The sequence below is a fragment of the Alligator sinensis genome, unplaced genomic scaffold (assembly GCF_000455745.1).
Source record: "Alligator sinensis unplaced genomic scaffold, ASM45574v1 scaffold678_1, whole genome shotgun sequence".
NCBI classification, from domain to species: domain Eukaryota; kingdom Metazoa; phylum Chordata; order Crocodylia; family Alligatoridae; genus Alligator; species Alligator sinensis.
Window position 1 is genome coordinate 311,835 of NW_005842006.1, and position 27,900 is coordinate 339,734.

Sequence of the window (27,900 nt, forward strand, 5' to 3'; positions counted from 1 at the left end):
GCTGCAGGAAGGGACCGGCCGGGACAGCCTTGTGTATACACTGCGCACGCGAGTGTGTGTGTATCTATATGCATCTACATATGTGTACACATGCACACATTGGTTGGTGTATACAAATGGTTTCTGTGTGCATTTATAAACACATATATATACAAACATATACATACATCATACATACCTGTGCTATATATAGTCCATGTGTGCATATGTATATATAATATATCATATCACACACACACACACTTATATACACAAGTGTGTATATATATACACACTTGTGCCTTGTGTGTGTGTGTCTGTACACACAGAAACCACGTGCGTGCATGTGTGTATTGCAGCTCAGGCACGTGTTTCCATGCGGAGTGGGTGGCTCTGGATTCTTGGTTCATTCCACCACACACTGTTTCTGCCACTCCCGCTTTTCCATCTCCTGTTGTCATTGTGAGGTTTCAAAGTACAGAGACTTGCAGCAGACTCTTCCTCCATTTGGGATGGTCCTGGGCAGTGGTCTCCCACGAGTTGATGTCCGTGTTGCATTTCTTCAAGTTGGCCTCGAAGACTTCCAAATCACACACCTGCCGTGTCCAAGTGCTTAGACAATCTTCTTGTAACTGCTGCGTTCATGCCAGTTCATGACCAGGAGCTTCCAGGCCTCTCAATCCTGCTCCTGTCATCGCTAGCAGGTTGCTGAAAAGCCTGAAAAATGTGCTATTGCCGTTTTCATGGAAGATGTCTGTACATGATTTCTTTTGTTATGGAGAAGCTCCTGCACATCACCTTCCACAGAGTTCTTGACAGAATGAGACCTTGATCCAACGGCTGGGAGGCCGAGACAGTTGGAGATCTTGCTCCACTGCGGCCTTCATCTGCCCTTGCAGCCACTGAGATTCTAACATCTTCTTCTGCCTGCTCTGCTGCTAAGGACTTGTAGACCCAAGGCTGGGGGCTAGACAGATTTATTATAGTGGTGACCTGTACTTGCCATGCCACAGCACGATCAGAGGACTTATGTGGCTTTTCAGGAGGGAGCACATTGCTATCTGCTGTCCCCACCACATCCTGGTGGTGCTGCTGCTGCTTGGTCCGCAGCTGCTTATTCATCAGTTACCCCTGCTTCTTTCAGAGCTAACCTTCCCTAAAGGTCATTCCACTATCTGCCACCTGTGGATGCACTGGGTCGCAAGACAGCTTTGCAACTGAGAGGGATGGCCTATGATGATCTCACACACATGCGGGCGTGCACACACTTTGTATGTGTGTGTGCTTACATGTATAAATTCTGTGTGTGTGTATATATGCATGTATAAACCGCGTGTGTGTGTACTGTTACCCAGATAACAGATAACCTTGAGACAGGAACAGGTCTACAGCCCAACCTTGTATTTGCTTGCACTCTAAAACATGAAAACAAACATTTATTGTTTCACTGAAACTTTTGGAACTGGACTGAACCACATCTCTTGTGGACTTAGAAGGTGTCGTTTAGTTAGGATTTACATACTTGGGAAAGAGGGGGAGGGTTTCTTATCTCCTTTCCTTCCCATTGTGGAATATTGTTCAATGCTGGCCTGTTTCTTCTTAGTTTATGGTCTTCTCTGACAAAGCTGTTTTTGTTTTTACGAATTATTTAAGCATCTTAACAAAAATATATCTATTACTGCAAAATAATAACATCTAATACTTTTGGTTACATTGGTCGCTACTACTAATATTTTTAAGATAAAGCTATGATACAGTGTATATGGATTATTTAATGCACGGACTTCCCTTATCTCCTTTTAGGGTTTGTACTTTATTTAATTGTGCTTAATGGCTTCCTTTATTTGCAGACCAAGTTCTCACATCTACAAAGGTTCACAGGACAATCACTGAGAAACGGACTTTGGGGCCTTCTCCTTTGCAGTACTTCTCTAGCTTGGCTTAGGCCCCTTGCAAATGGCCAAGGTTGGCAACAGTACATGTATAAAACACGCACACGTGTGTGTACATATATACTCTGTGTGTGTATGTACGTATATAAGCCTCATGTGTTTGTGTGTGTACACATATAACCCAAAAGACTCTCTATGCCTGAAGAAGGGTGTTTGTGCCCAAAAGCTTGCAAAGAACAATTTTTCCAACTATTTAGTTGGTCAAATGAAAGATATCACATCTACCCAAAGAACCTTGTCTACACGTATAAACCGTGTGTGTATGCACACATATAAACTGTTTGTGTATGCACACAAACCTTGTGTGTGTACGTATAAATACACTGTGCATGCTCATGTATTTATGCACATCTATACCGTGTGCTCACACGTGTGTGTGTTGCAGACTGTTAGCTGTCATAGGAGACCAGAGCGCCTCTCACTGTTAACAAAAGTATTGTAGTCGCTGTAGTGACAGGCTCTCTCACAACCTCTTATCTCAATTATGTCCCAAATAAAAAACCTTTGCTGAGTTAAAGGCAACTGGACTGTGTTTCTTACCAGACAGCCAACCCAGGTGCCAAATGCATCAGAAAAAAATGAAAGAAATCCCATAGTGGATAAGTGTGTACCCATAGTGGATAAATATATATACACAGACGCATACATTTATGGATGATTTGGTCTGCAATTTTTTGCTCACAAAAGCTATACTTATATATCTACTTTGGTTTGTTTGTAAGGTATAAATCTACCCTGCTTCAGTCTGAAGTCAGTCAGAAGGCAGGATAGATTTGTACCTTACAGACTAACCAAGGTAGACCAACACACACCCCACAAGCTTTGTGAGCCCATGGTCATGTTCATCAGGCAGTATGAAAGGACAGCATGGAACTGTGTATAAAGTGGAATGGGTGATTAGAATACAACAGGTAGAGAAGCAGGAGGGAGAGGGTAGGGGACGGGCTATGAGGCATACAAGAAAAGAACTAGGAACAAAGGTGTCACAAAAGCTAATTCAGGTAATGGGATAATAATCTGTAGTTGCTGTTTAACTCATGCTTAACACAGTCTAGTTTGGGATAATTTCTTCTTCTGCAGTGTCCTATGGTACCATGGTTAAGAATCTCTGGGAGAAAATGTTTTAACTGCATTTTGTTCCATCAATATTTTAATGCTCATTGTTGCTTGATAGCTCAGTAGTAAGTGAAAACTTACTTGTCTTATTTACTACATATGGAAGTCAAATACAGTCTACTTTTTTTTCTTTTAGAGAGATTACAATGAGCCCTGTGTACAATGTTCTGATGTAAACTGGGGTCTTACCGACGAAGGCAAATTTTATTGTAAATCTTGTCACAATGTTATAGAGGTAAGTAAATAAACTCTCCACTCCCCTCCACCACTTAAAACTAGTGAATTTTCATTTGGATTACTACAAGATGCAGACAACATTATGGATCTTTTAATTCTATGGCTAAATTTTGCTGTTAAAAAATGCTGCACCCCCAAACAGTGAGAGAGAGGTGAGCAAAAGGTGCCATGCTATTGTGGCTAGATTGCTTCCAGGACTTGAGTGTCTCATTTAGAACATAGTTAAGTATCTCTGCACTATATGATATACAGTATAGACATGATTAGTTGCATCATCCATATACAATCATAGTTTCCTGTTTGTCATTCTTCAGTTTTAAGATTTATACTTATTTCTAGCTTATTCTTTAATTAGGTGAAATGATGCAAATCATAGAAAATTAGGGTTGGAAGATACCTCAGGAGGTCATCTAGTGACCAACCCACTGCTAAAAGTAGGACCATCTCCAACTACATCATCCCACCCAAGGCTTTGCCTAGCCAGGTCTTAAAAACCTCCAAGGATGGAGATTCCACCCCCTCTCTGGGTAGGCTGTTTTAGTGCTTTACTAACTTCTAGTGAAAAATTTCTTCCTAATATCTAACCTAAACTTCCCTTGCTGCAACTTGATACCATTTCTTCTTGTTTTGTTTATCTGCCACCACTGAGAACAGTCCAGTTGCATCTTCATTGTAACCACTGTTCAGGTAGTTGAAGGCTGTTATTAAATCCCCTTTCAGTCTTCTCTTTTCCAGACAAAATAAGGTCATTTCCTTCAGCCCCTCCTCATATGTCATGCCCCAGCTCCCTAATCTTTTTTTCCACACCTTTCTATAATGCGGGGCTCAAAACTAGACACAGTACTCCAGATGTGGCCTTGCCAGTGCTGAATAGAGGAAAAGAATCAGTTCTGCTGGCAGTGAGGGTTCTTGCACTAAATGTTCTGGCTCAGGTAGCCCATACAAATTAGATATTGCTGTTTTCTTACTAACCTCCCTTTTTATTTTGCAGAGAACTAAAGAGGTTTTAGTTTCTGATGTTATTCCTAATACCAAGATCCAGTCAATCTCCAAAGGATTAAGAAAGAGGAAAAAAATTGGTATGAAGATTTCATAATATATTATTTCTACATTTCATGTAACACATCTTTCTAGATTTTCAGTTTTTCAGGATAACAATATACTAATTTTAAGTGTTACCAACGTAGTTCGTGAGCAAATTAGGTTTTTTTTCTATAATTGGCCCATGTGCATGTGCTTTATATGGATATTGGAAGTGGTTCAGTCCTGGTATGAAATTTGTATAATAAAGAAGAACAAAATGTGCATACACAAGATAGGACAAGAAGTAAAGGTAGTTGTTGAAACTGCAGCAGACTTGAAATGTAAATGAAAGAAGGGCATTTTGTTACATTGCTTTACATTGGGAGAGACAATGAATTAGAGAATAGGAATAATGAGAATGTAGATGAATGTAGGAAAATTTGAAAAGAGCAGGAGGAGCAGGAATTATGAATAGAAGCAAGGGCCAAATTGTGTAACATTTGGAACCACGAGATAATGAGTAGATTGCAACAGGTTCTGCCCCTTTTTCAGCTAACACTGATCTTTATAGGATGGTCTGAATGTCTGACAAGGTCTCTTAAATTAAAATCTCCAGGATTCTATGAAAGAGACAGAAAATAAAATGGAGGGTATGCTGCTTTCTCATCCCCTTTGCTGTTGAAATGACTTCTAGTTTTTCAGGCTGGTAATGGGAAAGAAACAAGCATGCTTCCTTTTCCCTGACTACTATGTTTTGTTTTGTTTCAAACATCTCATCAGCTAACATATCAACATGGTGTTTGTATTGCAATATTAGAGAACTCTCATTTTACTACAGCTATTTGATTCTTGAGAAATATGTGGAAAAGCTGTTGTTATTTGGTTGCTTTTTTGTCATTTAAGAAACTATCCTTCTTTGAGTTATTTGAGGTACTTTGTAGAGTTTTGCCCCAGGATGTATGGGGTTTCCCTGATCAAAGCAATATTTTAGTTCCTGTGGTAAGAGATCAAGTTGTTAATGTATTAAATAGGTATGTGTGGAGAGAAACAACCATTTTTGTTTGTTATCCTTTAGATAAAGGCTGGGAATGGTATGTTTGTGAAGGCTTTCAGTACATACTCAAGAAGCAAGCTGAAGCCCTGCAAAAATTAGGGGTGTGCCCACGGATGAAGGTAAACAGACCTGAGAGCATGAGCAGTTGATCTTGTTTTTTTCATGAATATTGGTATTCTAAGATAGATGGAATAAACTTATCATAAGAACTTACTGAGGAGGAAAAGGAGGTAAATCTATGAAAATAAATATACTGGGCACAGTGTAGCAGGGCACTGGGGTGTGCCTGCTGTTTGCAGGTGGCAGAGGGGAGCTAATGAGAGAGACACCTGACCAGAGGGTTCAGGCGGGAGCTATATAAGTCCAGAGCCTGCACTGCTCAGGCAATCTCTCCTTGGTAGCCATGAAGTGAGGAGCTTCTGGCAACAGAGCAGAAGTACTCCTGAAGGGACATGGATTTATCTAAGCCAGTGGTTCTCAACCTTTTTTGTACCAGGACCCATTTGTAAACATCAGTGGCCAGTCCCAATCCTGTGCCCCTCACTCCTGGTCTGCTGCTCCCCAGCCCTCAGTGTGTGGGGCAGGGGTAGGTGTGTAGGGCAGGAGGGGCCCCAAGCAGGCAGCCTGCAAGGAACTCTGACAGCCTGCAAGGAAAAAGCCATAGCTTTCCATATTTTTCAACTTTTAAAGGGGAATCCATTTTTAATGTTTGCTGATCCATTTTTAAAGTTTGTTTGCAACCCTTTCATATATTCTTGTGACCAACGGGTTGAGAAATGCTGATCTAAACAACTCTGCAGGGCTGGGATTAGAGGCAAGTTTCCTAGGCAGAGAAAGACTGGGTTTTACAGACAAGTGGCCTTTGTTTTATGTTAAACTCATAGAGGGTTTGAGGTGTGTACCTGAGGGCTGAGATGCTTCTTGTTTATTGAAGTTGTGCTGGTAGTTTACCTGTGTGCCCTGCTGGGGCAGGCTCAAGGCCTACTTAGAGAACTGGTAACCCAGGAGCCTACAGACTGAGAGTGGGGGCCCCTTGGTTTAGGAGCCTAGGTAAAGGCTGAGACCTGGATCAGAGGTCTATGAGCCCAGAGGAGGGGGTGTGTGTGGGCCTGGGGGTCTGACAGCCCAGAGGGAGACTGTATGTGGGACCAGGGGATATAAAGGCCCAAGGGGGCCGAGTGTACAAATAAGTAATGTCAAAGAGAGAGAATGCTTGCAAGACTTGGGACATGGTGTAGGGGAGGAACAGAGCCCTTAAGGCTATGGGTTCCCTGGAGGGGTACAGATACTTATGTAGCCCTTGAAACTACAGGCACCCTGCAGGGCTACAGGCCAGCCAGGAGGGCCCATTTAGCTTAGGAGGGCCCATTGAGCTGAGGGTTGAATCAAGACTATAAAAGGTCCAGGTGAGATCTAGTGGTACTGCAAATGGACTAAGGTTCACTCTAAGGCCTATGGGCAGCCTCCCTTATTCATCCTCTGGTAAGAAGGCTGCATAGTGGGAGAGCAATTTGGGGAGGGCTATAATAGAGAGTGAGCTGGCCAGGAGTGACATGGCCACCAGGGGGTGTCACAACTACCCCTGCCACACACAGCAAATAGTCATTCTAATTTTCCAATTAATGTTTTAGTGGAAACAGACCCAGAACACTGTTCAGAACTTCTTAGTTGTATCAATAATGTGTCTTTTTAAAAAAATAATGATTTTATAAGGCTTAGACTAATCAATCTCTCTTATTATTTTTATCAGGATGAAATTCTGTGCAGTTTTTGGAGATGTTACCTTCAGAAGAGCAAACAGGCATATTGCCCTAGACCAGTTAATGACACTCCCCTGGAACTGGTTGTAAGTGTGAATTACAAAGCTGATAGGCAAATGGTTTCTCTCATCTTGGAATGGTGTTCAATCACGTGTATGCATTGTTTTAATGTCTTGCTATAAGGACCGTCCTCATAAGAGATTCTAAATAATCTATTTTGATGCTTTAAGACAATATATGCTGGTTTATGGATGATAAATTGTTAATTTTTAATACCACATTTTATTAAAGCAGCACAAACTACATGCTATCTATTGGCCCGGCTTTGAAAATGACATAATGGCATAGAAATGGGTATATTAAATAAGGTCTGGGGTCTGTAATATAGCCTGTATGTAGGTGTTTATCCTTTTAGGCATGCAGGTCTCTTTATTTTATCTGTAAAGAGAAAGCCAAATTGTTGGTCTTCTGTTCAGAGAAGCCATCTGAAGTTAAAAGATCTCACACAGATTATGATCCTGTGTTTACCAGCCAATATATTAACTGTGCTTTTACAAGTCAGGGCCACATATTTTAACTAACTTCAGATAATTCTGTGATTTATTTACAAAAACAGGTATCTGACAGTGCTACTGATGTGGATAGTGAGCCAGAGAGAGTTAGTTCTTTTGACTTGTCATCTTTCTCTGGAAGTGATATAGATGTACAGACAGAATGCAGCTTTGAACAGATTTCTTCAGTTGACAAGACCTCAGGTAGGAACAAATATGACTACCTGGAAAATCACTTTTTGACACAGTTAATGTGAATTTTGAAAATCTGACTGTTCACCTAGAAATCTTCACTATATATTTTCATTCAGTGCACATGCCATAAATCTTTCCAATTAGTATTATTTCTAACAGACCAGCAAGTGGTTGGCATGGTTCTTCTCTGAGGAGAGACAGAAGCGAAACAGGCATACGAAACACATGGGAAGACAAAGAATAAAGTTCTATCATAGACTTCTCTCCCTCTCTTCCTGGAAGAAATATAATAGAAGGTGCTATGTCACCATTAGGAGTACATGTATTTAAGTCAAGCTGAATATCAAGATAACAATGAAACATTAACCATGAGGCTTCGTTTAACCCTAACCTATGTAAGCAAAAGGTGAAACTGATGACTGAAAGAATTAGTTATGATTATTTCTTTTATTCTCTGATTTTTATTTACACAAGTACTGTGATAACTCTTGCATTGACTTCACCAGTTTTTATAAGGCCTGAGTTGAAGAGTCATTTTCCTTAATCCACTTACAGGGGACTTTTAATGCCAGCGACTGTTATTTGTAGACCAGCAGGTGGCATCAAAGACCAGTTCACTCTGCTGAAAGAGAACAGAGAGAACTGTTAAGTTTCCCAGCTATTACACCATCTCCCTTTTTTGACTGATGTGTTGAAGAAGTAAGAATATAATCACCCCATCCCTCAGACGTTGTGCTCTATTAGCACCTGATTCTTGTACCCACTCTTATCAGTGCTACACTTCTAATATTTTTAAACTATATGTTTGTCTTGACAGCGCAGATTTTTCAGATATAGAGATTTTTAAACTGTGTTATGCTGCTTAAATACATTTATACTTTACCTTGGTTCTCTTGTTAAAGCCCTAGCTACTTTGAGGTTTAAAGGCACATTGACTTGAGTTGGAGAAAAAAATACAATCCAGTGGTAAAGACAGGCATCTGGCAGCTAATAACTGATTTATCATTCACAGCTCTGATGCATACAGCTTTGGACAAATCATTTGTCCTTTATTTGATGCTTCTTCATCTGTAAAATGGAAATATTCTTGGCTCATGAGAAATTGTCAAGACTAGTTAATATTAGCCATGTGCTGCATAAGAGTTAAGTATTAAACATGGGTCTCACTAGAAAGAGCCTATCAAGGTTAAGATTTTATTATATATAGAATTTACTTCCTCCTGGTGCTCATGGGAGACTTGCCTCTTTGATTAATAAGAGATTAGTATACAAAGTTTATAAGTACCAGTGGCACTGCTTCAGTGAGTCTCCATCATCTTGTGTCACAGTAAAAAGAGGCACTTTAAGATTTAAGCTATTTAACACACTAGCCTAAAGTGGTGACTCAAAAATGTCCCTTATAGGTAAATAAACTTGTTGGATGGTCAGTTTGTCATATTTTCTGTATCTTTTACATGTTCAGTATAATATATTTTTTCAAGTTACCTATAGATTTTTTTCCCCCCATTAATAAAAGAAACCATGTCTGTGCACTCGGGGTCGATTGACGGTAGCTCATATTTACGTAAGAGGAGAAAAGAAAACGTGAGGATGTCAATGCCAATGACACTTTCATTCTGTTATATGGCATTACTCTGGCTGAAAGAACCAATGACCTTGTCGGATCTCTTAAGGTATGATTAAGTCTCTAGTGAAATATTTGCTGCTGTTGTTAGTAATGTGAGTTTAAATTTGTTGCTGACCACTGCCTACTTACCAACTAGTGGATGATGGTAGGCACTTAGCCTCAGCATTTCCATGATAAAAGGTTGTTTCTGTTTTTTTAAGAATCTCAAACAGCACCATTGTTTGCAATAGGATTTTCAAATTTATAGTCAGAAAAAGTCTCACTTGTAAGGAAGTACCTTGTCTTTGTCCTTCAACATTTCTTACAGATTTTGCTGAGATATAAATAGTTAAGTGTTGCCAACTATGAACATTGCAATTTGCGAAATGTAATAGAAAAAACTTATTAATAAGAGTGGTCTATGATACTGCCTGAACAGCAAGACCAGCACTTACTATTTTGGAAGTTTCCAGACCAGGTTGGGAGAATTGTCAGGTGCTCAAATTGATAAAATAAAATAGAAAACATAAGAGAAATGCATGGCTGGCAAGGCTTAAGGCAATAGAGTCCATGAACAAAAATCTTAACAAAAAAATCTGGTGTAGGATGATTTGGCCTGCTGGTATTAATTTTTAAATATATCTTGGACAATCAGGAAACTTTAAACGATTGGAAGAGTTCCAATAGTGAGTAAGTCTTCCAAAAAGGGCAAGTGAAATGACTTGAATAACTGTAGGTTGGTTAGCTTTACATCAGTCTGTTTCAACATGGTTCTGGGGTTGGAGGGGAGGGGGAATTGGTGGCCCACAGGGGAGCAGGGTCACAAGTAGTAGCCCACTGTTAAAAGGTAGATGACCCCTGATGTACAACATTTGGCTTAGTGTGGCATGATGTTCCAATTAAAAAAATAGTGCTCTGTTATATGAAAGCACATTAAATAGATTAATAACTATCTGAGTGGTGCTTTCCAAAGTGATTGCTGGTGGAAGTTGTCCATGTTGTGTGGGGTTTTCTAGCATGATTCCACAGGGATCAGCACTATGCCCAATTCTATTAAATGTTTTCATCACTGATCTGGAAGCAAATATAAAATTGCTGTGGATAAAGCTTGTGGATGATGCAAAGACAGGTGAGTAAATTACAGGATGACAATAAGCATTTACCTGCTGCAGTCTGAATTGTTTGTTCAGCTGGACACGTTGGAAAAAATGTACAATTTTAATACAGCCAAAAGGTTTTTGTAGCTATTTTTTTAAGAATCTCAAACAGCTCCATTGTTACTTCTGCAATAGGAACAAGAAACATAGATGCTGGCTACAGAATGAGGGACTTTATCCTTGGAAGAGGAAACTCTGAAAATGTAGGGAGCGAAAGGGGCATGCAACTGAACATAAAAGGATTGATGTGAAAAAAAAAAGACAGAGAGAGAGAAGACTGAGTAGGGATAAGAACATGGGTAGGCAAAGTCTGGCCTGTGGACCGGATCTGGCCACAGTGGACTCCATTTCCCAGCAGCCCCTGCCTGCGTGGCTGGGGCCAGTTTCCATGGGGACCCAGCTGTGATAGCCGCTGGGATTTATTTTTTTTTACAACTTTGTATGAAGCATTAGAGAAACAAATGTTAGGATACTGCATCCAGTTCTGATGTCAACATTTTAAACAGATGTTGAAGAATTGGAGAGGGTCCTGGGGAAAAAAGCCATAAATGACAATTCCTGAGATGAAGAGTATATCTTGAAATGACTAATTTACAGCTCAATCCATTTATTGAACAGAAGATTAGGATGTCACTTGATTACAGTATAAGTACCTTTATGGGGAGAGAATACCAAGTACATAAGAGCTTTGCAGGTTAGCAGAGAAAAGTGTAACGAGATCCAAGGGCTCAAAAGTGAAGCCAGAGAAGTTTTAAATAAAAATGCTAATGTTTTAATAAAACATTAATGCTAATGTTTTAATAAAACATAATGTTTAATGAAAATGATGAACCACTTGAACAAATTACCAAGGGAAATGGTGGATTCTCAGTGTTCCTAGTTCTTCAGATCAAGCCAGAATATCTTTCTGAAAGATACTGTTCAACTGCATAGAAGTTATGCTTTAATTAAATACAAGTTATTGGGCACGATACAGGGGTAAATTGGTAAAACTTCCTAACCTGCGTAGAGGAGTTCAGGTGAGAGAATCTGATGGTGCTTCATAGCCTTATGGTGTCTAAATCTCTAACATTCATATAAAAACATGTTAAAATATCTTGTTCAGGTTGCAGAAGTCAAGAAGCACTCAACTTGGGAAACTTCATATGGTATGATTGCACTTGCAAACCTACCTGGTTTTTCAATTACATGATCACGGCATGTTGTTTCCCCTTCCCCTCCCCTGCTCCTCCCCATATTTGTTGTTCAAGTTGCCTGCAGAAGAAAGCAGAATTTAAATGCCATAAGTCTGGTATTTTTTTACTGAATTCTTGACATTGCAACCTAAATACATTTCTTTTCATTTTTGTATTCCATAAAATGGATACATTAATTCAGTGATGGATCAAATTGAGATGAAAACTGAGTAGAGAAAATGTTAAGTATCCTGCCTTACCACTTGAATTTTTATGGGAACATCATGAATATTTCAAAGTTGAATTATAGTCACGTGCTGAATGTGCCTGCAGCCTTTTCTCATTTTGGTGTTTCCTTGAAGTTGTAGTCAGCTGAATCCTACTCCTCCCTGGTGATTAGGCATGACAGCACGACACCCAGCCATCTTTCAAAAGATTTACAGTACCAGAAACCAAGCTTGTTACTATTTGGCACATTCAATGCATAATCCTGCAATTAGCTCATCTTAAAGGGACATTTTGTTTAAAAATAACGTTCAGACTATTTGTACTTACCAGTATGTCCCAAATAGCACCCTAATTTTTTCTAGTGTTAGTAATATTCAGTTTGCTGTCCATATTTTGTGTTCTTTTCAGCATACAAAAATACTGTTAACAGATTAAGTTTCAGCCTAGTAGATTTCACAGGGCTGTAAACCAGTGCATTATAATACAGTTCAAACTAGGTTAAACATAGCAGAGCTGGCAAGACCAAACTTGTTACTATTTTGTAGCTGTGCTGCATGGCTTTGATATACAGTTTTCTTATAGTATTCAGGAGGCATTGGGCTTAGCCATACTTGATCTGAACCTTTCAAGTAACAGCTACATTTTACATGAGTACAAACTGTCTTCCCCCATTTGTCTTTGTCATATGGCAGTGTTTGAACATTTAGCATTTCCCGTTAAATTGGGAGCAGGTGAACTAAAATATATGTGCTTTAAAAAATTCCAAACCTGGGCTCTTCGGGAGTAAAGGATTATATCAGATACAACATTGGAGTTTCTGTGGTACTCCTTAGAATAGAAAACAAAGGTCTTAATCTAACTGTTAGGAGTGCCGATTTTTAAAGGGTGCCCCAATATCAGGGTTACACATTTCTTCTTTCTTTCATTTGTTTTAATTGTAATGTAATTTGACCTAGTCAAAGCAAGTTTAGCATGAGATATTTTTTAAAATTATGTTTAAGTGGATCTCTTGTCCCCTGGAAATATAGTTAAGGCATATCATACACTTGTTTAAATCAGTTCTCCTGAGGAGCTGGGGGGAGTGATTGTCCATCCTGATTGGGGAAAAAAAAACCATAAACTTCCTAATGGCATTAGCATATGTCACTATGACTATGTAAACATGTTGTGGGTCCAGGTCCTCATTTGATCCCCTTTGATCCTTGGTTTTCCCATTTCTAATATCAACTGGGGGTGCAAGATGGTGGTAAATTGTGCACATTGGTGGCTCTTGCAAGATGGTGGCTCTTGCAGTGTGACCACTTGGCAAGTGCTAGACTGACTACTGTCAACGTCATGTAAACTGTTGAATAATGAACTTATGTGCCCAGCAACACCGTCTAGATTAGAACCCATGATCTAGATCAGGGCTGTTAAACTGGCAGCTTGTGGGCTGCATGCAACCCATAAGGGGTTAACATGCAGCCCCCACACTCCCACCTGGTCAACGTTGCCTTTGTTGCTCTTGCTGTAGCAACAGCAGCCAAGGTCTCAGGATTCCCTCCCTGGCTTCTGCTGCATACTCCCACCCCAGGGAGTGGAGAAGTATGGCATAGTGCAGCCTGTGGTTTCACAGAGACCAGTATCCTAGAGGGCCTGTGTGTCATGGTGTCACAGGAGAGCACACAGGAAGCTGAAGTTGAGGCACCTTGGGGAGCCCATGGCCCCACTAATGCTTCTTGCTCTGTGTGGCCCTTGCCAGTGCGGCCCATGGGGTATGTGGGCCCCAGCTGCTTTGAAGTTGGGCAGCCCTGATCTAGATACTAAACGATGCAAAAACGTTGTTACAGCTGCACAAAAACCTTTAAAAAATGTAAAATGCTGTTTGTTGTTTAGATGTTTTATAAATATATGTAATTGTCTAGAGGTTTGACATATGTATAAGCTGAGAGTGATTCTGAGCACGCTTATGAATTATTTGCTATGGAAATTTGGGGTGGGGGTTGTTTTTTTTTAAACTCTGCATAAAATCCTAACCGATCCACATGAAAACAATGTATTAAGCTTCTAATGGATTTGGAGAGCAAAACTGCACACTTCTGTGGAAAGAACTTTGTAATACACAGAGTACTGTGTGTTTAATTGCTTAAGTCAATGTTAAAAATGTGGTCAGTCTATATATCTTATCCATTTCCAGAAATTGAGTAGTAGAAGAATGTGCCAGGAAAGCCAAACATAAACATACTGTAAATATTATACCCCAACTTTAGCTGTGGATCACATCTGAGCTTATGTTTTAATATGCTATCAGACATGTTAAATATTTTAATATTAATGTACCCTTTGGTAGACACAATCTCAGATGGAATTGCTTGAGTATTTCAGTTTGGAAGTGTTATGACTTTTGTATTTTTAAAAAGCCTACATTAAAAAATGTATACATGTTTTTAGACTAAATGTTGATTTGACTCTTGCAGATTTGTTGCTGAAGGTCATATTCCTTACATAAATGCTTTTCAGTATTTTCCAGAGGAGATTAAATTGTATGGACTTGATCTCAGAATCTTTCGTGTGGAGGTAATTTTTATTTTTATTTAATTAGCTTCCTTATGTTTTGTTATCATTAGTAAAGGTACTGTCAAGTTGGGCTAAGCTACCTTTAGATTGTAAAATTAATGTTTTGCATTCCTAGTAGTCATTCAGGAGCAGTGGGCCCAATTTTTGGGATCACTTTCATATTTAAATTAATGTTGATTAAATTGTTAATATTTTGATGGGTACTGAACAGGTTTCTTACAGCTGCTTATTGATTATGTTACATTAGTTTATTTCCTGTGAAATGCAAAAGATACATGGTAGGATTAGGTTTTGCTTCCTACAAGGGCACCAAATGACATAAGTACTTATTCAAAATCTCTTTTAAACATTTTTTTTGGAGGCAATATCAATCAACTTTTATAGTATAAGTTCCTATGAAGGCATCTTACTCTGTTCTGCTGTATTTGGAATTTATTAAGAAAGTTGTCTAGAAAACTTTTGGTAGTGGGCAATTCTGTCACTGAGTTTTGAGATTTGTAGGCATACCAGATGGTTTGACATCTCCAATCACTGGATGCCATAGTGAATAAGCCCTTTAATGATCATTTACGATGCCAGTGTTCAGACTGACTCTTGCAAGTGAATCATGAGATTACACCTGGTGGGAAGATTAAGCCATCTATAATACTGCTTTGCCAATGGATTCTGACTTTTTGAGGGCCTAGCAGAAGGCCATGAAAATGGTTAGGGGGCTGGGACATTTCTTATGAGAAGAGGCTGAGGTAGCTGGGCTTATTTAGTCTGGAGAAAAGAAAGCTAAGAGGGGATTTAGTAGCAGCCTTCAACCACCTGAAGAGTGGTTACAAAGAGAATGGAGGTAGATTGTTCTCAGTGTTGGCAGGTGACAGAACAAGTAGTAATGATCTCAGTTTGCTGCAAGGGAAGTTTAGGTTAGATAAAAAAGCTTTCGCACTAGGAAGGTAGTAAAGCGCTGGAACAGGTTACCCAGAGAAGTTGTGGAAACTCCATACTTGGAGGTTTTGAAGACTTGGCTAGAAAAAGCCTTGTATAGTTGGGGATGGTCCTGCTTTGAGCAGGGGCTCGATGAACTCCTAAGGTTCCTTCCAACCCTAATTTTCTATGATTTTATATCTTCAGAGGCCATTATTAAAAGCTTCAAAAAGAACTGTATGTCCAATGCCATGGATGGAACTGGAGATGATGTTTTCAACCCAGGCTCCAATTGTCCCATCACCTGGCCTGGCCAGGGCCCCATTCACCCCCACCTCTGACTCTGCCCTACACCCTCCCTTACCACAGGGACTTTGATCTGCTCCCTCCACAGCCCTTCTCCCACAGACTTACCTGCTGGGTAGTGCGCACACACGCTCAGCCCCCCAAATATTTTTTTCTCCCTCTGCCTACGTTCACCACCGATCAGATTCGGCTGAGTGCTCTTCCCATGAGATGTCAGGGTGGTTGAAGTCGCCCATGACAACCATGCACCGAGAGCATGCAGCCTCTGCCAGTTCCCTAGAGAATTCATAGTCAGGCTCTTCCTCCTAGAAAGGCAGTCCAGCCACAGAGCCTTCCCAGCCCCACTGTGCGCCAGGGGGGTTGGCAGCATGTGCCCGGGCTGGACGGTACCTGAGCCAGGCAGGACCGAGGGACCTGCTGTGGGCTGGACAAAGACCCTTCACAGACTGTATTTTGTCCACCTTGGTCTAGACAGCAATCTCTTCAGTGAGCTGAAACTCAGCAAAGAATCCTATAAAAAAAAGTGGAAACTTGGTCATAAAGTACTAGGCAAGAGTATAAGAGCATTGCATAGGCGTATAGGGAGAAAAGTATAAAGGCCAAGGCATGATTTGAGATGCAACTGTCAAGGGCTATAAAAGGTAATAAAAGGGATTCTATAAGTAAGCCAAAAGTAAAAGGAAGACCAGAAAAACCATAGATCCCTTATAGAACACAGAAGGCAATCTAGTTTATGGATGATGCAGAGAAGGTGAACTTTTTAATATTCCAGTCTTCACAGATGGGCAGCTACCAGATGACAAGTGCAGTTGGCAGCAAATGAAGGAAAGGAGACAAACATCTTAGATTAATAGAAGAACAGGTTAGGGAATATGTAGAGAAGTTAGATGCTTTCAGGTTGGCAGGTTCAGATTGGATCTACCCTAAGGAACTGAAGGAATTGGCTGAGGTAATTTTGGAGCTGTACACTCTTTGAGAACTTGTGGAGGGTGGCTGTGGTGTTGGCTGTCTGGAAAAGGGCAAATATAGTCCCCATTGTTAAGAAAGGGAAGAAAGAAGATCTGGGGTGAAGGAGGACCAGCCTGACCTCGATATCTAGAAAGATCATGGAGCAAGTCCTCAAGGAATTTGTTGTAATGCATCTAGAGGAGATCAAGGTAATCAGGAAGAGCCAGCAAGTCACCAAGAGTAAGTCATGCCCGGCCAACCTGATTTCCTTCTATGATAAAGTGGCAGACTCTGTGGGTGGGGGTAAAGGAGTGGATATGATATACCTTGACTGTAGCAATCAGGGCTCATGGTAGAGGTGATATTTTTTTTTGCACTAATCTTGTTGGTCTAATAAAATTTCTTTAATTGCAAGTGTTTGGGTGCAAAAACCCATCATCAGGCATTGGAGAAAAGATTGTAAAAGTTCTCCTGGGTAGATACGAAAGTTCATATTTCATAGGATTTCACAGCGGAAATTTTTTTTGCAAAAATCTTGTTGGTCTAATAAAAGAGATCACCTCTACCATGAGCCCTGATTGCTTTTTCCTGTAGACCAATACGGCTACAACCTGGGTACTTAACTGTAGCAAGGCTTTTGACACTGTTTCCCACAACATTTTTATTAACAAGATAAGGAAATGCAGGCTAGATAGAAGTTCTGTAAGGTGGATACGTAACTGGTTGGATCGTTGTGCTTAACGTGTATTACTCAGTGTCTAGTTGAGAGGAGGTATCAGGTCAGGTTCCCCAGGGGTTTGTTCTGGGTCTGGTATTGTTCAACATCTTCATTAATGATTTGGATTATGGGATTGAGTGTATGCTTAGCAAATTTACAGGTGACACCAAGTTGGGTTGAGTTACAGACACTGGAGGGCTGGGCTAGGATCCAGAATGACCTACATGGGTTGGTAAGAGGGCCTACAATCAATCAGAGGAGATTAAACAAGGACAAGTGCAAAGTCCTGCACTTGGGGTGACATAATTGCATGTACAAATAATCTGGTGAATAGCTGGTTAGGTTGCAGAACTTCAGAAAAAGCCCTGCATCATTACAGTAGACCGTAAGCTGAATATGAGCCAACAGTGTGCACTTATTGCCAAAAAAAGGGCCAACAGCATCCTGAAGTGTCACTTGCAAATCAAGAGAAATAATTATTCCACTCTGGTCAGCAATGATGAGGCTTTGCCCAGAGTATTGTGTCCAGTTTTGGATCCCACACTTCAAGAAGGATGTGGACAGATTGGAAAGAGTCCAGCACAGAGTAACAACATTAATCAGAATCTTTGAAGGCAAGACCTGAGAGCAAATGCTGAAAGAGCAAGGGTTATTTAGTTTGGAGAAGAGAATATTGAGGAGGGATTTGATAACAGTCTTCAAATACCTGAAGGGCAGTTAAAGAGAGGATGGAGATGGACTTTCCTCTGTGGCTGTAGTAGTGGATAGGACTAGAACCAGTGGCCTCAAGATGCATCAGGGGAAATTTAGGCTGGAGATTAGGAGGAATTTTCTTACACTGAGTGTGGTGAAACATTGTAATAGGCTACCTAGAAAAAGTGTAAAATCTCCATCTCTGGAAATTTTCAAGAGCAGGTTGGACAGACCTGCTGGGCTGATTTATTTAGGCATTATCCTGCCTTGAGCAGGGGCCTGGACAAGATGACCTTGTGAAGTTCCTTCCAGCCCTGCTTTCCTATGACCCTGTAATATCGTGCTCACTTGTCTACAGTTCCCTGGATCATCCCTTTTACTCATTTTAAAAATTGAAATTGTATTAACAGTCCTCCAGCACTCTGGAATTTCCCCCATTTTCAAAGACCAGTTTAAAAAGCAAAGAACCAAACAAACTAAAAGTAATGGTTCAGAATGCTCCTCAGTTAATTCCTTTTAAGGTTCTTGTGTGTAAATCGTATGAAGGTAAGACGGATATGAGGCAGCCTCTCCTTTTTACAGAAGGTAAACTCTTTCCTCATGATACAGGATGGCTACATGCTTGTTCATTCCAAGTATCTTTTGAATAGTTTGGCTTTTTTGCATCCTCTAAGATTTTCCCTTAAGTGGGCCTAGGCAAAGCCTTGGTGAAGGGGCGGGGGAAAGGGGACAAAGTCTGGATAGACTGTTAATTAGTCTGGATAGACTTTGCTTAAGGATTTATTTTCCCTGAACATCTACTCTGCTGCTGCGAGAGACGGGCCATTTAAGGGATCAAGGGTTAATCTTAAAATTTACCTTCACTTGGCATCTCTGATTTTTTGCGAGGAAAGGGTGGCACTTCCTATATTCTGTATGTTCATATAAAGTTAGTCATCTGTTAAATATAACTGAGCTGCAAAACATGACCAAGTTTTGTTTAGGCTGGAATATTTAGAGGTCTGACCCTGTATTTTGTCTCTCTGATTCTCATACTTTTAATCCAAGGTACAGTTAAAAGATGGCTGTGATAATTATGGCCTGTTAATATTTTCCACCTTATGGCCACCTAATATCTTGATTGCTCAATACAAATGATCAAGTTAAACAGATGTATGCCATGAAAATGCAGCAGAATCGATACATCATTGTTTGACTATACTAAAAGTCATTTTGTTTTGTAAATCTAACCCGTCAAGTTTTACTTACATTTAAAGAAGAAAATCAGTAGTTTTTTTTAACTTGTGAATGTTGGGTGCAAAAGAACAGTCAGCTAGCCTGAAGAGGAATATAAAATGAGAGAATTTCCCATGCATTAAAGAAAAAGTATTACACAACAGTTTTGATAATTGCCTATGGTACATAAAAGAAATTAAGGTTGAACTGTAAGCCTAAACTTCAGGGTTAAGTGCTCGGTTAGAAATTCCTTGGCATCAAATACTTGTGACTTTCTAATAATCTGTGCCAGCTCATTATAAAACTTGTTGGATGACTCTGTCAAATAACATCCTTTTAGGATTAGTTCTGTGATTCCTAATTAATCCAAACAAAAGTAATATCAGTACAGGTTTCCCTCGCTTTATGCAGTACATGCGTTCCCAGAAAACTGCGCATAACTCAAATTCGCATAAAGGGAACCTGGTTATAAGGTAACAAATAGGGATACATTTCCACAGTGGTGAGGGAGGGAGTGGGACTGGGGCTAGGGAAGGGGTGGAGGAAGGGGCGTGGAATAGCCCAGCAGCTGCAGGCAGGTGGTGGCGGCCGCTTCTGGGGCTGCAGCAGGGAGAAGAGTGGAAAGAACTGTCTGGGTGTGGGGCCTCATCCCACACGCAGATCCAGGGACATGCGCCCCCCAGGAAGAGCCTGGCGTAGACCCCCATCCCTCAGCCCTCCCAAGGTGCACATAGCAGCAACAGCTGTGCCCCGCTGCCCCATGCCCCGCACCCACTGACAGTTCCCTCCGTTTTGCTCCCTGCTGGAGCCCCAGGAGTGGCCGCTACAACCTGCCTGCAGCTGCTGGGCTGCGCCGCGCCCTTTCCCCCGCCCCTTCCTCGCATATAATGTATTTACCTTGCATATAACGAATTTGGGGTGTAAAAAGGGTCATTGCTTAAGAGTGAATTTGCATATACAGATCCTGCACAAAGCAAGGGAAACCTGTAGAAGACATTCCTTCAAAAATAGTTCAGTGCATTTATGAAACTGAATATATTCCATGGAATATTGTATTAATAGGACTGAAAATGAAAAATGCATGCTTAATGTATCTGAGCCTATCTAGATTAGTTGACTTTTCTTTCTAGAGTCTTTAATATGGTAATATTGTTTGTTATAATTAGGCATCTATTACAAACTAGTGAGATTAAATTATTTAATTGCAAAGCATTTGAGATTTCTATTTTATTATTTTTCTGCCACTTATTTAGAGTATTTATTTTTTAGCTAACCCTACCTAGGTTGGTCTGCATTTAAGATAAATGGATTACTTTTTACTAACAAGAAGAAATAATCATTGATGTTTCCATTAAGAAAAAAGTAAACTTGTTTTCATTTTTACGTTCATAAACCATGAATTGAGGCTTATTGGATGATTTAAGAATACTGAATTTCTTGAAATGCTACAAATAGAAGCATATTAGTAGCCCTGCTGAAACAAATGGAATATCTTGCATGAATCAGTGTCCTAAGGTTTGTTGGATCAAGCCCTTAATGCCTTCTGTTAAATAGAACACCGAGGTATCCTTCCAGGTCAGGTTTGAGGAATGAGTGCAGCATTATAGCAGGGTTAAGAAATTATTTCAGCTGGAGGGCCATTTAATGAGTTTTGGTCAGATGTTGAGGGTCGCACACGTAAAAACTTTCAGAAGATAGCATTTTAACAAATTATAGTTCAAAAAAACAAATTGTATACAGGCAGTCTTTGACTTATGACTATTCAAGGGATGGGGCTCCTTGTCACAATTCTTATGTGCCCAGAAAGACCAACAGGTTATCCAATAACTTGCTGGTAGAGAATATCAGCGGCTCATCTTAGGCAGCATGAGGAAGCATGGGATATGCCCCCAGAAGCCATGCTGACCCACAGAGGTGAGTGCTGCATGGATAGGGAGACAGTAATGTGTGTGCCTTTGCAGTTTGGCCACACCTGCAGTAGCTGCTGGCCAGACCATGGACCTAATCATCTGATTTTATTCTGAAATGAAAACATACCCTTAAATTAGATGAAGGTGAAATAAAGATACTGACCACTCAGAGTCTCAAAGTCTTATGGCACTTATTCTCACAGTTTGGATCTTGCTTTTTGTACTGAAGTCAATGCTGTCTATCTCAAGCAGTTTCACTTAAGAAACAGTTATGTTTCACTAGTGAGCTAAGTGATTTATGTGATTAGTGTATAAGGTACTTTTGGGTGTTTCCAAATCAGAGGTTCTATATAATTCTATTAGCTTTTCTGCTTTTAAATTTGAAAAAAGAGGTCATAGTTTAGATCAGCTATGAAAGTTAATAAACTTGACAGTATTCTAAGTGTTCTTGTTTCTTTAGTTGTAGGTGTGTTAATTTTTAATTATAGTACTTTTCTGGGAGAGGCTAATGAAATGAATCACTTAGATTTCGAACTGTACTTATTTTCTTTTCCTGCCTATTAAAGAAAAATAACCCTTTACTTCTGCTGTTCTGTATCCTGCATCAGTTCACTTGCTTTATGTTAAAAATATTAATGTGATTGCAATAATATAGTAGTTAAGTGATTTCCTGTGGTCCTTTTTCTGAGGTTGCTGGATTTTGAAATGTATCTCCATGAAATGGAATGTGCTAATTTACTAAGCCGGTTTTTAGTCTCTTAGAGATTTTTTATAGCCTTCCAGAAGTCTCCCATTTTTCAGTTTTGGCTTGTAAACCTGTTAAGAATAAATACAATGAAAATTTTCATAAATCACTAATATAAATATATGAGGACATATTTGCAGACATTATTTTTTACAGTAAAATAGTAATTTAAATAAACAGGAAAAGGATGCTGTAAATCCCATTTCTTCCACAAGCTGTGTGAGTAGCAGGCTAAAACTTAAATGTCTGTCCCTTCTTCTCTTGCTCCTTCCGGTTTTTTTTTTCTCTTGTAGATAAAATGTTTAAACCTTTCAACAAAACTTACAGCCCAGGTTCTTTTCTATCTGCAAGATGTCCAAGTGCCTTTTACACATCACAGGATGCATCTGCATGTGCAATTAATGTGAAGAAATAAACTCTGGTACATATTGCGCTGGAGTTTACGTGTGTGCCTGGGACTGCAGCACACTGAGCCTGGTCGGAGCATCCCCGGCTGGCAGGGGAGCCAGGGGGTCAGCCTGCCAGCCTGAGGTTGCTCTGACCCAGCTCAGCGTGCTGCGGAAGGGCTGGCTGGGACACAAGGGTGCTTTAGTGCAGGGCTAGTCAACAGGTGGCCCCTGCACTGAAGCACCTTCTTGCCCCAGCCAGCCCCGTCAGCATTGCTGCGCAGTAAATAACATTGCCGCAGGGTGGTACTTGTACTTAAAGCTACAGCAGTGTTTATTAGTTTACTGTAACCTAATGGGGCTGTGTGTGTAGATGTGGAGACTTTACTGTGAAACTAATTAGGCAGCTCCGCAGTAAACATCTTATGTAGATATGCCCAGAATCACCATAGAGTATACATGCAGTAACCATAAACTGCTGAGACATCTAGATTATACCTAAACTGTTTTGCAATCCCGTTTGTCCTTGGAAGAGCATGAATCCTGAGTAAAGTTCTGATTCCTTAACTGGAGAAAACCCCTCTTAAGTGACTGTGATATTGAAACCATGCAATAGTTATCCCTACCTTTTGTCCAATAGTTTAGTGGTAAATCTTGTCAGGAAAGTGAGAAACCAAATGTTTTTACCTTGAAAGGATTTGAACCCACATCTCCCATTCTCGGAGAAGTGTCCTAATTATCAGGCTATGGGTAATGCAGGACTGAATTTAGACTCCATTACTTCTGCTCAAGGTGGGCCAACAGGTAGAGTTATGGGGGCAGAAGGAGAACAGTAAAAAAGGTACCACACTCCATGGCCCAGAAAGGAAAGTAGCCCCCCTGGAAGGGATAAAGCCCTGGGATATCCTTTTTGCTTCCAATGTCTATTTAATGCAAAGTGAATGTGAATCAAGATGTGGGTCTGAACTTCTTGAGAGTGAGGCGTGCCCATAACCAACATCTCCTACTGTCTGGGTAAAAGGTGTGCACCACCATGGTCCATCCGTCGTCATCATTCTTCTTATTTTTTACACTGAAATCGATGCTGTCTATCAGATGCATTGGTTCAGGGAGACTTCTTCCCTCTGAGTCAGCTGCATCTCAATATGATGGAGATACAGAAAGCTGCCTGTTAAGATATTGGGAAAGTTGCGTGTGTCTTTCTGAGTGGAACAGGATTGCTTCTAGAGTTCCATACTGCTCACCTGGGTCTTTCCCCAGAATGAGAGTGCCATGTATCTCTGCAGGGTGGAATGGGATTGGTCTCTGGGATGTACCTGATTGCCCATTGAGAGGATGAGAGCTGTGCGTCTCCCAGGGTACAATAGCATTTCACTCCCAAGACAAAACACATGCTTTTATGACTAGTAGGGGCAATGACTTCGATGTCTTGGAGGTGGAATGGGGTGTGGGCATACATAAAAACTACTCATTTTTAATTATTGAAATTATTCCCCTCCATAATATTGTTTTAGAAACCAAGATAAACAGGCAGCTGCTGCAGCCAGTTTACTAAAGAAGATTCTATTTTCTATCAGCATGGAATGAACATTCCTCATGAGTTAAATCTATAACTCATGCTCATAAATCATTATTAGATTAATCTTTTTCACTAAAAGTTGTTAGTTCATAGATACAGGCTTTACAAATTAGAGTAAGATGTTACTTTATTAAGACTTCAAGTGGCTATTATATCCTAAGGATGTTTCTTCTCTTCAGCCATGCACTTTAAAAAACAAAAAACAAAAAACGGTATTCATATTGGCTTGCATTTGGTAGCCATGTTGATCTGAGACAAAAAGAAATGCAAAACTCCAGAACTCTTGGTTCAGAGGTGATACCTTTTATTAGACCAACTAAGTAAAAGATGATTTTTTTTTGTGATTTCTTAGTTGGTCTAGAAAAGGTATCATCTCTGAACCAAGATGTCTAGAGTTTTGCATTTCATATTGGCTTGTTACTAAGATTTTTTTTAAAGAGGCAACTTTTATCCTGCCCTAAAGATAAAAGGATCTGAAATCTTTACTTAAGTGGTTCCCAGTATTTATGTTGGGAGGAGAATTGCAGGGACAGCTTGGTTATGGACCTTTGTTTTCATCATGGCTTACCTTTGCGTGGCTTACCTGTCGGTTTAAGTGGTTTTCAGCATGGCTTACCTTTTGATTTACAGTGGTTTTCTTATTGGTAAATAAGAGCATTGTCAGGATCAGTAGAGGGAAGGAAAATTTGCACATAGTCCAGATAAAAATGTAGTCAGAGTAGAAGCCTAATAAATAAATGCAAAAATAAATGAATGTGTGGTAGCCATTTTGGAATGGAAGGTATGACAAACACCATATTCTGATTTTTTTTTTCAGTTTATGTGTAAATTTCCGGAGACATACTGAATTGGATTTCTGAGCATAATCTTGTTGACCTTTTGTGACCTTCGGGCTTGGATTCGTGGCTAGATTAAGCTAATACCTATTTATATACAAGAAAGCTTCATTAAAAAAATATTAAGGTTGTTAAGTCAAGTATTCATATGTTAGGACATGCTGGAATTGATGTTGCCTTTCAACTGTATTTGATCCCAATGTGCACAGCCTTCACTATATAGATATAGGCTATAATTACAAATTGTGTACTGCTTATAACACTGGCTGCCCACTTCATCTAGTGCAGAAGACTTATTTTTCAGGTATTAAGGCCAGTTATTCAGTAATTCTTATCTTCCTCATTCAGTGCATGAGTTCTTGTCTTATTTATTGCAGGTCATCTATGCCTTGTACAATACTTAATATTTAGTTTCTCATAGTGTCTTCTTTGGCATTCATTGATGTACTGTTGGAGTACCTCACAGTCACTAATGGATTTATCTTTACAACTTCCCGATGAGAAAGGAGTCTATTATTATTCCAGTTGTTCTTTTGGGAAACTGGGACAACGTGGCTTGCCCAAGGCCATACAGTGAATCAGTTGCACAACCAGGATTAAACCTGAGGATCTCCTCCCATTGCAGCTTGTGTTATTAAATCCCTTGTTCCCCTTTGGAAATCTCTTCCTTAAATTTTTAACAAGGAGTTTGAAAAGCACAAATTTCAGACATACTATTTAAGCGGCATTTGACTGAAATTTGTCAATATCAAATCATTCAAGTCCTCTCTGTTCCTTGCAACAAACTGTTGGTATTGAAATAGATCAGTTTCTTGGGTGTTTGTTTGGTTGCACATTTATATTTTTATTTTGTTTCATTTCAAACTGTAAGTAGCTTCTGACTAAGTAAATCTAAGTGAATTTGTTGGGAATTGAGTTGAGATATGTGTTCTAGTCTTTAACATATTTTTCTACTCCAGTAGCTGTTCATTCTTTGTTTTTGTGCTGCTCACATGCAAGTGCTGATGAATCCCCAAAGGACTCTGACGTCAGAATCGGAGCTTTCTGTAAGCTTCTTGGAGGAGGAATCCTCTTTACCTTGCTAACGTTTGCTGAAATTTTAAAGTGCCATGTATAATTTTATTGTTTACAATGATATGTCAGTGAATAATTAAGTATTTTTATTGAATGTGAAAGGTAGTGTAGCTCCATATAGATGTGTTGTGGCTCCATATAGATTAAATTAAGGCATTCAGTTAATACATACATTAATCTTTTCAGCACTTATGGTTTACCAGTAGCAAGTGGGACTGGTGTTGGATAAGGAAGTATTCCTCTACAGTGGGAATTACTGAGTGTCATTTCACAAGGCATTTGCCCCTTTTCTTCTTTCCCAAAGAGTCTGGGATTGACACAAAGGCCAGTTAAGGCAGTATTACTCTTCAAAATTCTAGGAACGTATATAAATCCAAGCATATGAATTCCGTACATTGGCTCTGTCATCTTCGTTTTTCCATTTCAAAATAAACACTGGTTTCCTACCTAGTCCTGCCAATGTTTGGCAAATTTTAACCCTTACATTCAGTGCGTGTTTTGTATGTTTTCCTTCTTCAGAGTGTACTGCAGGTATGAAGTTAGCAGGTGCATGCATTTCTTTCTTTCCTCCTCTTAAACTCCTTCAGAATGACAATAAGAAAGGGTGAGGCTTTTTTAAGACCTGAGGAGGAAGTTCACTTCTGAGAGGGTTATTGTAATCAGGTTTATCACAGGAGCTTGCTATTGTGTAACAGAAACTCTAGCTTGTCCCTACCTGTCTTAAAGCATTGCTTAATGAAAAAGGAAAACAAACTGACTGAAATATGTATGAAATTCAATAGAATTTGTTCCCAAGCTCTAAATTTTAGTAGTTTTGTACAGTTCAGCACAACACTCAATAAAGTTTTCAAACATATTAAGCTTAACTGTTGTAATAATAAGGATCATTATTATTCAGTTTTGCTTTGTGAGCATTTACTGAGCAGCACAGCCATGTCTCTCTGACAATTTAATTCTAAAAGACATTCATCCAAAAGCTTTTATAACTAAAATCACCTAATAAACAGAACTGGCTTGCTCATCCTAAAAAGGTATTGCTTTGAAAAGCCCTCCTTGTATCCAAATTACATTTCTCTGTTCTGCCTAATAAAACCTGATTCTTTTGTACTCAGTGTTCACCCTCTGATCCCTGTTTTTCTTTTGTTTTCCCCTGTGTCTGGCTACACGAGATAATCCTATACTTGAAATTGATATTCTATGGCATTCAAATAAAATATCCAAGGCGCACACTGGTTCTGGTCATGGAAACTCATGGACCATATGTTGAATCCTTTTTTAAACAAAAGTTATTTTTCTGAACCCAGCATTCATAATTGTACTTTTCACAGCCTTCTGGTGTAAATATGGGCTTCTTCAGCAGCAATAAGACCTTCAAATTCAACTTGAAAAGGTGTAGTTTTTATATGCCAATGGTACTTTACATACATGATTTCATAAGGGGTATGTTGGCTGCCTTTTTAAATTTAGAACTAAGTAGTCCTCCTCTGCAACACTCAGGCCTGCCTCCAGAGGTAGGACATCTGATTCTGGTAGCCTAATAAATGCATCCCTCAGTTTTCCCTTGGTGCTTATGAGTCTCGTAAAACTGTCATTGCAAATATGATCTCAGTTGCTGTATTTCTTTTTTTTTTTTTTAGGAGGAGCCCTTATCAATTCTTTCTTTTCCTTTTAGCAGCTCTGGATCTTAAGCAGTTCTTTAAATATGGCTGCAGAAATTTCACCCTTTTTTGTTCTTTCCTGTCACTTGTATCCCTTTTAGTCATTGGAGGTACACTCCTCCTTTATTACATCTGCATCTGTACATGATTCATAGTTGCTGGAGCTGGGGAAAAAATCCATTTCCTCCCTTATTGCTGCTCAGTGCTTCTTAAAATTTTCCTGCAGACCCAGTACTGAAGGGCTTAAAAGCAAGACAGTTTAGAAACTAACTACAACACAAAACTGACTACATTATTTTTATTACCCAAACTGAATGTGGTAGCATTTTTT

The 27,900-nt window shown here is 39.7% G+C and overlaps 1 protein-coding gene across 1 annotated transcript in view; it reads left to right on the plus strand.

Annotated features, from left to right (window-relative positions):
• Window positions 1–1,812: 1,812 nt before the first annotated feature.
• TAF1B (TATA-box binding protein associated factor, RNA polymerase I subunit B) overlaps window positions 1,813–27,900 on the plus strand; it is a 52,134-nt gene continuing 26,046 nt past the window's right edge. The window contains exons 1-8 of the mRNA XM_025201851.1: window positions 1,813–1,944; window positions 3,184–3,282; window positions 4,276–4,363; window positions 5,383–5,480; window positions 7,112–7,207; window positions 7,738–7,876; window positions 9,384–9,540; window positions 14,490–14,589. Of these exons, the coding sequence (XP_025057636.1) occupies window positions 1,936–1,944; window positions 3,184–3,282; window positions 4,276–4,363; window positions 5,383–5,480; window positions 7,112–7,207; window positions 7,738–7,876; window positions 9,384–9,540; window positions 14,490–14,589 (786 nt within the window). The 5' untranslated portion in view covers window positions 1,813–1,935. The remainder of the gene's footprint in view (window positions 1,945–3,183; window positions 3,283–4,275; window positions 4,364–5,382; window positions 5,481–7,111; window positions 7,208–7,737; window positions 7,877–9,383; window positions 9,541–14,489; window positions 14,590–27,900) is intronic.